Source organism: Leucoraja erinacea, unplaced genomic scaffold (assembly GCF_028641065.1).
Source record: "Leucoraja erinacea ecotype New England unplaced genomic scaffold, Leri_hhj_1 Leri_1121S, whole genome shotgun sequence".
In the NCBI taxonomy this organism is placed as follows: domain Eukaryota; kingdom Metazoa; phylum Chordata; class Chondrichthyes; order Rajiformes; family Rajidae; genus Leucoraja; species Leucoraja erinaceus.
Window position 1 is genome coordinate 2,501 of NW_026575365.1, and position 11,764 is coordinate 14,264.

Consider the following 11,764-nt stretch of genomic DNA (forward strand, 5'->3'; position numbering starts at 1 on the left):
AAAGTTGGGCACACGCCCCCCACACGGTTACCCCGACTCCCACCATGATTTTCAGCGCAGAAATTCCACATTTTGGCGGTTTTTAACCGGTAGGAAAGTACGCGTTTCTAGCGTTAATATCAGATACCCGAAGTGGCGGCTGTCTTCCAGTTGGATTTAGCGGCTCTCAGTGCATCGAGCCCGCTGACCCAGTGACCTTTCGTGCAACCCTCCCCCTATAGGGCACTCCCCTCTCCCCCCCCCCCCCCCCCCCCCCCGTACCGTTCCATCCTCCTCGATGTCCGCCCCATTCTTTGTCCAGCCCACGTCCGGCTCCGGCGCGCCGCTAATGTGGGCCACCAGCTTGACCGTCTGGCCAGCTTTGACCTTCGAGTTCTCCGGCCCCTTCTCTATCTTGCCTGGGACTGTGTGGGGGGGGGAGAGAGTGGGGGGGAGCGGGGGAGCGAGTAGAGAGGAGGGGGGCAGAAGGGAGGGGGGGGAAGAATGTGGACGGGGAGAGAATCGCAGATAAGTTGAACTTTGTTACCAGTTAGAATGTGTCGGAAGGAACTGCAGGTGCAGGTTCACAGGGAGAGACTCAAAATGCTGGAGTAACTCAGCGGGTCTTTAGACTTTAGTGATGCAGCACGGAAACAGGCCCTTCGGCCCACCGAGTCCGTGCCGACCAGCGATCCCCGCACACTAACATTATCCAACACACTCTGGGGATAATTGACAATTTTTACTGAAGCTAGAGGCAGGAAACATGTTCCCGATGTTGGGGGAGTCCAGAACATAGAAACATAGAAACATAGACACTAGGTGCAGGAGTAGAGGCCATTCGGCCCTTCGAGCCTGCACCGCCATTCAATACGATCATGGCTGATCATCCAACTCAGTATCCCGTACCTGCCTTCTCTCCATACCCCCTGATCCCTTTAGCCACAAGGACCACATCTAACTCCCTCTTAAATATAGCCAATGAACTGTGTGGCCTCAACTACCCTCTGTGGCAGAGAATTCCAGAGATTCACCACTCTCTGTGTGAAAAATGTTTTTCTCATCTCGGTCCTAAATGATTTCCCCTTTATCCTTAAACTGTGTGACCCCTTGTCCTGGACTTCCCCAACATCGGGAACAATCCAGGGGCCACAGTTTAAGAATAAGGGGTAAACCAATTAGAACGGAGACGAGGAAACACTTTTTCTCACAGAGAGTGGTGAGTCTGTGGAATTCTCTGCCTCAGAGGGCGGTGGAGGCCGGTTCTCTGGATACTTTCAAGAGAGAGCTAGATAGGACTCTTAAAGATAGCGGAGTCAGGGGATATGGGGAGAAGGCAGGAACGGGGTACTGATTGTGGATGATCAGACATGATCACATTGAATGGCGGTGCTGGCTCGAAGGGCCGAATGGCCTCCTCCTGCACCTATTGTCTGTTGTCTATTGTCTAAAATGCTGGAGTAACTCAGCGGGTCAGGCTGCCTCTCTGGAGAGAAGGAATGGGTGATGTTTCGAGTCAAGAAATGTCGGAAAACGCCACCCATTTCTTCTCTCCACAGATGCTGCCTGACCCGCTGAGTTTAGATTCAGATTCAGATTCAGATTCAATTTTAATTGTCATTGTCAGTGTACAGTACAGAGACAACGAAATGCATTTAGCATCTCCCTGGAAGAGCGACATAGCAAACGATTTGAATAAAAAAATAATAACTGTCCGGGGGGGGGGGGGGTGATTGGCAGTCACCGAGGTACGTTGTTGAGTAGAGTGACAGCCGCCGGGAAGAAGCTGTTCCTCGACCTGCTGGTTCGGCAACGGAGAGACCTGTAGCACCTCCCGGATGGTAGGAGGGTAAACAGTCCATGGTTGGGGTGAGAGCAGTCCTTGGCGATTCTGAGCGCCCTCCGCAGACAGCGCTTGCTTTGGACAGACTCAATGGAGGGGAGCGAGGAACCGGTGATGCGTTGGGCAATTTTCACCACCCTCTGCAATGCCTTCCGGTCGGAGACAGAGCAGTTGCCATTACCATACTGTGATGCAGTTGGTAAGGATGCTCTCGATGGTGCAGCGGTAGAAGTTCACCAGGCTCTGAGGAGACAGATGGACCTTCTTCAGTCTCCTCAGGAAGAAGAGACGCTGATGAGCCTTCATCAGGAGGAAAAGGAGATTGAGGGGGAGGATCTTATAGAAACATACAAAATTCTTAAGGGGTTGGACAGGCTAGATGCAGGAAGATTGTTCCCGATGTTGGGGAAGTCCAGGACTAGGGGTCACACAGTTTAAGGATAAGGGGGAAATCTTTTAGGACCGAGATGAGAAAAACATTTTTTTCCCCACACAGAGAGTGGTGAATCTGTGGAACTCTCTGCCGCAGAAGGTAGTTGAGGCCACACAGTTCATTGGCTATATTTAAGAGGGAGTTAGATGTGGCCCTTGTGGCTAAAGGGATCAGGGGGTATGGAGAGAAGGCAGGTATGGGATACTGAGTTGGATGATCAGCCATGATCATATTGAATGGCGAATGGTGCAGGCTCGAAGGGCCGAATGGCCTCTACTCCTGCACCTATTTCTCTATGTTTCTATTTAGAGGGAGTTAGATGTGGCCCTTGTGGCTAAAGGGATCAGGGGGTATGGAGAGAAGGCAGGTACAGGATACTGAGTTGGATGATCAGCCATGATCATATTGAATGGCGAATGGTGCAGGCTTGAAGGGCTGAATGGCCTCTACTCCTGCACCAATTTTCTATGTTTCTATGTTTCTATGATCAGCCATGATCATATTGAATGGCGAATGGTGCAGGCTTGAAGGGCCGAATGGCCTCTACTCCTGCACCTATTTTCTATGTTTCTATGAAAGCTAGGGCATAGGAAATAGGCAACGTTTCGGGCCGAACCCCTTCGGGATTCGGCCCGAAACGTTGCCTATTTCCTTCACTCCATAGCTACTGCTGCACTACTGAGTTGGATGATCAGCCATGATCATATTGAATGGCGAATGATGCAGGCTCGAAGGGCTGAATGGCCTCTACTCCTGCACCTATTGTCTATGTCTCTATGAGTTACTCCAGCAGTCTGTGTCTGTCTGTCTGTGTTGTGGGCGGGTGGGCAGGGCTGGTTTACCTTCGATGATGATCTTGGCGGAGTCATACGCTTCCCCAAAGGTGTTAGTGATGGAGATGGTGTACTTGCCCAGGTCGGACTGGATCCCGTCTCTCACCACCAGCGCCACCACATCTGGGTCCTCGAACGTGTAGCGGTATTTTGGGCTGTCCTTCAGCTCCTTGCCGTCCTTAAACCAACGGATGAGGGGGTCGGGGAAGGCGCTGACGCGGCAATCCAGCCTGGCCGCGCTGCCCTCGATGAGGACCACGTCCTTCAGGTCCTTCAGGATTCGCGGCGGTCCCTTCTCACGCATCTCCCGGCGAGACCTGCACGCACGGGATCGAGGGCCAGAGCTGTAGATCCTTTAAATAGATCTCTTACAAGCCTGCAAATATGTCCTTCTGCAGTTGTACAGGGCCCTAGTGAGACCACGCCTGGAGTATTGTGTGCAGTTTTGGCCGGTTGGCCTTTATAACTAGAGGAGTTGAGTCTCGGAGCAAAGAGGTCCGTCTGCCGTTGTACAGGGCCCTAGCGAGACCATGCCTGGAGTATTGCGTGCAGTTTTGGCCGGTTGGCCTTTATAACTAGAGGAGTTGAGTCTTGGAGCAAATATGTCCTGCAGTTGTACGGGGCCCTAGTGAGACCACACCTGGAGTATTGTGTGCAGTTTTGGCCGGTTGGCCTTTATAACTAGAGGAGTTGAGTCTCGGAGCAAAGAGGTCCTTCTGCAGTTGTACGGGGCCCTAGCGAGACCACACCTGGAGTATTGTGTGCAGTTTTGGCCGGTTGGCCTTTATAACTAGAGGAGTTGAGTCTCGGAGCAAAGAGGTCCTTCTGCAGTTGTACAGGGCCCTAGTGAGACCACACCTGGAGTATTGTGTGCAGTTTTTGGCCGGTTGGCCTTTATAACAAGAGGAGTTGAGTCTCGGAGCAAAGAGGTCCTTCTGCAGTTGTATAGGGCCATAGTGAGACCACGCCTGGAGCACTATCTAAATGGTGTCAAGTTGGGAAAAGGGGAAGTACAACAGGATCTGGGGGTCCTTGTACATCAGTCTACAAAACCAAGCGTGCAGGTACAGCAGGCAGTGAAGAAAGCCAATTGGCCTTTATAACAAGAGCAGTCGAGTTTAGGAACAAAGAGGTCCACCTGCAGTTGTACAGGGTCATAGTGAGACCACACCTGGAGTATTGCGTGCAGTTTTGGCCGGTTGGCCTTTATAATTAGAGGAGTTGAGTCTAGAAGCAAATAGGTCCTTCTGCAGTTGTACAGGGCCCTAGTGAGACCACACCTGGAGTATTGTGTGCAGTTTTGGCCGGATGGCCTTTATAACAAGAGGAGTTGAGTCTCGGAGCAAATATGTTCTTCTGCAGTTGTACGGGGCCCTAGCGAGACCACACCTGCAGTACTATCTAAATGGTGTCAAGTTGGGAAAAGGGGAAGTACAACAGGATCTGGGGGTCCTTGTACATCAGTCTACGAAACCAAGCGTGCAGGTACAGCAGGCAGTGAAGAAAGCCAATGGCATGTTGGCCTTCATAACAAGAGGAGTCGAGTTTAGGAGCAAAGAGGCCCTTCTGCAGTTGTACAGAGCCCTGGTGAGACCACACCTGGAGTATTGTGTGCAGTTTTGGCTGGTTGGCCTTTATAACTAGAGGAGTTGAGTCTCGGAGAAAAGAGGTCCTTCTGCAGTTGTACGGGGCCCTAGCGAGACCACACCTGGAGTATTGTGTGCAGTTTTGGCCGGTTGGCCTTTATAACTAGAGGAGTTGAGTCTCGGAGCAAAGAGGTCCTTCTGCAGTTGTACAGGGCCCTAGCGAGACCACACCTGGAGTATTGTGTGCAGTTTTGGTCCCCTAATTTGTGGAAGGACATTCTTGCTATTGAGGGAAGTGCAGCGTAGGTTCACCAGGTTAATTCCCGGGATGGCGGGACTGTCATATGCTGAGAGAATGGAGCGGCTGTGGGCTTGTACACTCTGTGGAGTTTAGAAGGATGAGAGGGCATCTCATTGAAACATATATGAGATTATTAAGGGCTTGGACACGCTAGAGGCAGGAAACATGTTCCCGATGTTGGGGGAGTCCAGAACCAGGGGCCACACACAGTTTAAGAATAAGGGGTAAGCCATTTAGAACGGAGACGAGGAAACACTTTTTCTCACAGAGAGTGGTGAGTCTGTGGAATTCTCTGCCTCAGAGGGCGGTGGAGGCCGGTTCTCTGGATATAGGGGGGATGGGGGGGGATGGGGGGGAGGTGCGTACATACCTGTGCCCGCGGTACGATGACTGGATCTTGATGGCCGCATCCTGGACCTTGGGGTCGTTGATGTCGATGGTGCAGCCGGGCGGGGGAGGGGCCGGCTTCTTGGCCGGAGCTGCGGCCGTCTTGGACATCTGTCCGCGGGAGAGACACATGGGGGGGGGGGCACGGGTCAGTCAACGGGGCCACACACGGAGAGAGGGGGGTCAGTCAATGGAGAAAATGGGTGAGAGAGGGAGAGAGGGGGAGTGAGGGGGGGAGGGTGAGGGGGCAAAGAGGGGGGAGAGAGGGAGAGGAGGGGGGGAGAGGGGGGGGGAGAGGGGGAGAGACGGGGGAGAGGGGGAGAGAGGGAGAGACGGAGAGGGAGAGGGGGAGGAGAGAGATGGGGAGAGAGGGGGAGAGATGAGAGAGGGGGAGAGATGGGGAGAGATGGATAGATTGGGAGAGAGGGAGAGAGATAGAGAGAGGGAGAGGGAGAGAGGGGGAGAGAGAGAGGGGAGAGGGGGGGAGGGGGGAGGGGGGGAGAGGGGGAGAGGGGGAAGGCCCTGGAAGGGCCGAATGGCCTACTCCTGTACCTATTGTCTATTGGCAGATACATTTTTTTTTAGATTGTATTGAAAGATACAGCGTGGAAACAGCCCCTTCAGCCCATCGAGTCCACTCCGCCCATCGATCTCCTGTTCACACTAGTTCTATGTTGTAGATAAGAATTGTTCTTAGCATCATGTCCAGCACCGACATTATGGGCCGAAGGGCCTGTTCTTCGGCTGCACTGTCCTATGGACCATGTTCATGTGCATTGAAACAGGCCTTTCGGCCCAACACTTCCTTGCTGACATCTTCACCAGCTCTGTGTGTGACAGTCTTGACAAAGATGGTTCCTGACCAGAAACGTCACCTATCCATGTTCTCCACAGATGCTGCCTGACCCGCTGAGTTATGGTGCAGCAGCATCTATGGAGCTAAGGAAATAGGCAACGTTTCGGGCCGAACCTTCTGGAAATAGGCAACGTTTTGGGCCGAAACCCGGAAGGGTTTCGGCCCAAAACGTTGCCTATTTCCTTAGCTCCATAGATGTTGCTGCACCCGCTGAGTTACTCCAGCACTCTGCGAAACGTCACCTATCCATGTTCTCCACAGATGCTGCCTGACCCGCTGAGTTACTCCAGCACTCTGTGCCTATCTATAGTCTCGGCATCACGTTTGGCACAGACATTATGGGCCGGAGTTTGCACGTTCTCCCCGTGACCTGCGTGGGTTTTCTCCGGGCGCTCCGGTTTCCTCCCACACTCCAAAGACGCGCAGGTTTGTCGGTTAATTGGCTTGGTGTAAATGTAAAATTGTCCCCTAGTGTAGGATAGTGTTAGTGTGCGGGGATCGCTGGTCGGCACGGACTCGGTGGGGCCGAAGGGCCTGTTTCCGCGCTGTATCTCTAAACTAAACTAAAGATTCGAAGCAAGGATGTATACAGTTGGTGATATATTGGTGTAAGTTTATTATTGTCCCGTGTACCGAGGTTCAGTGAAAAGCTTCTGTTGCGTGCTAACCAGTCAGCGGAAAGACAATACATGATTACAATCGAGCCGTCCACAGTGTACAGATACAGGATAAAGGGAATAACGTTTAGTGCAAGGTAAAGCCAGCAAAGTCCGATCAAGGATAGTCCGAGGGTCACCAATGAGGTAGATGGGAGGTCAGGACCGCTCTCTGGTTGTTCACTCGTCTCAAAGCAGAGGGGAAGAAGCTGTACCCGAGTCTTTTTTTAGTTTAGTTTAGAGATAGAGAGTGACCAGCGATCCCCGCACGCTAACACTATCCTACACACACACACACACACGCACGCACGCACGCACGCACACACGCACGCACGCACGCACGCGCGCACACACACACACACACACACACACATACACACTCACACACACACACACACACACACACGCACGCACACACACACACACACACACACACACGCGCGCACACACACGCACGCACGCACGCACGCATGCGCGCACCCACACACACGCACGCACACACCCACACACATGCACGCACGCGCACGCACGCACGCACACACACCCACACGCACGCAAACACACGCACACGCACACACGCACACGCGCACACGCACACGCGCACGCACGCACGCACACACACACACACACACACACGCACTCACACACACACACACACACACACTCTCACACACACACACACACACACAAACACACACACACACACACACACACACACACCCGCACACACACACACACACACACGCACACACACACACGCACGCACACACACACACACACACACACAAACACACACACACACACCAACACACACACTGTGGGACAATTTACATTTACACCAAGCTGAGTAACCTACCAACCTGCACATCTTTGGAGTGTGGGAGGAAACTGAAGAAATCCCACGCAGGTCACGGGGAGAACATGCAAACTCCGCACAGAGAGCACCCGTAGTCAGGATGGAACCCGGGTCCCTGGCGCCGTGAGGCAGCAACTCTACCCGCTGCACCACCGTGACCGCCCCTAATCTGGTGGTTTTTGCTGGACGGAGAGGTGGGGGGGGGGGGGGGAAGAAGGAATGACCAGGGACGTGAGTCGGCGTGTGATTATGTCGGCTGCTTTCCAGCGAGGCAGAGATAAGTTTGACTTGGCGACGCACTTAATTACGGTTTAATAACCGGGAAAAAAACTCTTGCTTAAATTCTGGAAAAACGCCCCAAACACCATCAATAAATATGTGGATTTCAAACATGTCTGAAATGCTACACCTGCAAGATATGAGATTCCTTCCAGCAGGCAAACCAGACTATTTCCAAAAGGCTTGGTCTGTGTTAATCGACTTACTACAACTATAGTCTCTAGTAAACTCTCTAGAATTTAGGAGATTGAGAGGGGATCTTATAGAAACAGTGAAGAAAGCCAATGGCATGTTGGCCTTTATAACAAGAGGAATCGAATATAGTGCAGTTGTACAGGGTCTTGGTGAGACCACACCTGGAGTATTGCGTACAGTTTTTGGTCTCCAAATCTGAGGAATCCCATTATTGCCATAGAGGGAGTGCAGAGAAGGTTCACCAGACTGATTCCTGGGATGTCAGGACTGTCTTATGAAGAAAGACTGGATAGACTTTGGTTTAGGAGATTGAGAGGGGATCTTATAGAAACTTACAAAATTCCTTAAGGGGTTGGACAGGCTAGATGCAGGAAGATTGTTCCCGATGTTGGGGAAGTCCAGGACAAGGGGTCACAGCTTAAGGATAAAGGGGAAATCCTTTAAAAACGAGATGAGAAGAACTTTTTTCACACAGAGAGTGGTGAATCTCTGGAACTCTCTGCCACAGAGGGTAGTCGAGGCCAGTTCATTGGCTATATTTAAGAGGGAGTTAGATGTGGCCCTTCTGGCTAAGGGGATCAGGGGGTATGGAGAGAAGGCAGGTACGGGATACTGAGTTGGATGATCAGCCATGATCATATTGAATGGCGGTGCAGGCTCGAAGGGCCGAATGGCCTACTCCTGCACTTATTGTCACAGAGATACAGTGTGGAAACATGCCCTTCGGCCCAACTTGCCCACACCGGCCAACATGTCCCATCTACACTAGCCCCGCATTTGGTCCATATCCCTCCAAACCCGTCCTATCCATGTACCTGTCTAACTGTTTCTTAAACGTTGGGATAATCCCAGCCTCAACTACCTCCTCCGGCAGCTCGTTCCATACACCCACCACCCTCCCTCTGTGTGGAAAAGTTACCCCTCAGATTCCTATTAAATCTTTTCCCCCTTCACCTTGAACCTGTGTCCTCTGGTCCTCGATTCCCCTACTCTGGGCAAGAGACTCTGTGCGTCTACCTGATCTATTCCTCTCATGATTTTGTACACCTCTATAAGATCACCCCTCATCCTCCTGCGCTCCAAGGAATAGAGACCCAGCCCTGCTCAACCTCTCCCTGTAGCTCACACCCTCTAGTCCTGGCATCTGAAGAAGGGCCTCGACCCGAAACGTCACCCACTCCTTCTCTCTGGAGATGCTGCCTGTCCCGCTGAGTTACTCCAGCACATTAGAAATAAAGAAACATAGACAATAGGTGCAGGAGGAGGCCATTCGGCCCTTCGAGCCAGCACCGCCATTCATTGTGATCATGGCTGATCGTCACCCAATCAATAACCCGTGCCTGCCTTCTCCCCATATCCCTTGACTCCACTAGCCCCTAGAGCTCTATCTAACTCTCTCTTAAATCCATCCAGTGACTTGGCCTCCACTGCCCTCTGTGGCAGGGAATTCCACAAATTCACAACTCTCTGGGTGAAAAAGGTTTTTCTCACCTCACCTCACATTGTGTCTGCACCCTGGTCAGGTTGGGCCGAAGGGTCTGTCCCTACTAGCCCCTGGGGGGGGATGGGAGGTTACTCACCCTGAGGGTAACGCTGGCTTCTGTCGGGGACTCGAGACCCACGGGCTCCTCGCCTTGGATGGAGAGTGGGCTGGGGCGGGACGGGACAGGCGGCTATATAATGCAGCTCCCCCGGGGGTGAGAGAGGGGTTGTGGGGGGACACACATTCCTGGCGAGCTGAAGCAGCAGCTGAAGCGGGTCCCGGTCCCCGGCGGGAGATGATGCCCCGTCTGCCCGACCTTATATAGAGACGCCCGGGGCAATCCCGCGGGTCCCACCGCTAAATGTGGAGCGGCCGCTGGTGCTGGGTCAGCGCTTTAGAGGGGAGTGGAGGGGAAGAGAGGGGAGGGGAAGGGAGGGGAGGGGGAGGGGAGGGTAAGAGAGGGGAGGGGGAGTGGCGGGAGGGGGGAGAGCGGGAGGGGAGGGGAGGGTAAGAGAGGGGGGGGGAAGAGAGGAGAGGGGGAGAGAGGGGAGGGGAGGGGAAGAGAGGGGAAGGGAGAAGAGGGAAGGGGAGAGGGGAAGAGAGGGGAGGGGAAGAGGAGAGGAGGGGAGGGGAGAGGGGAGGGGAGGGGAGGAGAGGGGGAGGGGAGAAGAGGGGGAGAGAGGGAGGAGAGGGGAGGGGAAGAGAGGGGAGGGGAGGGGAGGGGGGAGAGAGGGAGGAAGAGGGGAGGGGGAGAGAGAGGGGAGGGGAGGGGAGGGGAAGGGAGGAGAGGGGAGGGGAGGGAGGGGAAGAGAGGGGAGGGGAGGGGAAGAGAGGGGAGGGGAAGAGAGGGGAGGGGAGGGACGGTACACTGACAATGACAATTAAAATTGAATCTGAATCTGTGAGGGGAAGAGAGGGGAGGGGAGGGGAGGAGAGGAGTGGAGAGGAGAGGAGAGGAAAGGAGAGGGGGAGAGGAGAGGGGAGGAAATGTGAGGAGAGGAGAGGGGAGGGATTGGAGGAGAGGGGTGGAGATGGGAGGAGATGAGGGTGAAAGGAGGGGAGGGGAGGGGAGGGGAGGGGAAGAGAGGGGGGGGGAGGGGAAGGGAGGGGAGGGGAAGAGAGGGGAGGGGGGAAGAGAGGGGAGGGGAGGGGAGAAGGGAGGGGAGGGGAAGAGCGGGGAGGGGAAGAGAGGGGAGGGGAAGAGAGGGGGAGGGGAAGAGGGGAGGGGAGAGGGAGGGAGAGGAGGAGAGGGGAAGGAGAGGGGAGGGGAAGAGAAGGGAGGGGAGGGGAGGGGGAGGGGAGGGGAGAGAGGGGGAGGGGAGGAAGAGGGGAGGTAGGTGGAGGGGAGGGGAAGAGGGGATGAGGGGAGGAGAAGAGGGGAGGGGGAAGAGGGGGGGGGAGGGGGGAGAAGAGGGGTGGGGGGAAGAGGGGGAGGGGAGGAGAGGAGAAGAGAAGAAGTGGGGTGGAGAGGGTAGGGGAGGGAACGAAGAGGAGGGGGGGACAGTGGAGGGGGAAGGGAGGAAAGGGAGAAGGGAGAGGAGAGAGGGGGAGAGGAGAAGGAAGGGAGGGGGAGGAAGAGGAAGGGAGGGGGAGAGGAAGGAAGGGAGGGGGAGGGGGGAGAGGAAGGAAGGGAGGGGGAGGAAGGGAGGGGGAGAGGAGAGGGGGGGGAGGGGAGGGGGAACCCTGCAGCAGAGGCTAGCTGGGGAGGTGAAAGAGTTGCCTATGTTTTAAATTCAGCGTGCTGCTTGTTTTATTGTCAGATTTATATAATAAATATCTATTTTAAAAGCAGAGCATTTGAAGTGTTTGTGTCTGCTTTCACTCATAAAAATAATGGTGAGAAGTAAAACTGTAAATACAGTGCGTTCCTGTCTTGTATGTGTTTAAATTATCTAGATATATGAGAAATGAAATATGAGTTCTAACTGATGACCATGAGGGGCCACTATAAATAACATGGTTATCAGACGTCAATTCGAGTTTAAAAAAACATTAATATCCTTTATTGTGAATGAAAGGCACAAAATTATCATAGGCAAGCATTTTTTGATAGCAGCATTTTTATAAAGATATTTTA

The 11,764-nt window shown here is 53.6% G+C and overlaps 1 protein-coding gene across 1 annotated transcript in view; it reads right to left on the bottom strand.

Moving 5' to 3' along the window:
- LOC129715325 (SPEG neighbor protein-like) overlaps positions 1–10,042 on the bottom strand; it is an 11,222-nt gene extending 1,180 nt beyond the window's left edge. The window contains exons 1-4 of the mRNA XM_055665197.1: positions 9,785–10,042; positions 5,346–5,473; positions 3,098–3,405; positions 267–404 (exon numbers count right to left, since the gene is read on the bottom strand). Of these exons, the coding sequence (XP_055521172.1) occupies positions 267–404; positions 3,098–3,405; positions 5,346–5,473 (574 nt within the window). The 5' untranslated portion in view covers positions 9,785–10,042. The remainder of the gene's footprint in view (positions 1–266; positions 405–3,097; positions 3,406–5,345; positions 5,474–9,784) is intronic.
- Positions 10,043–11,764: the final 1,722 nt, after the last annotated feature.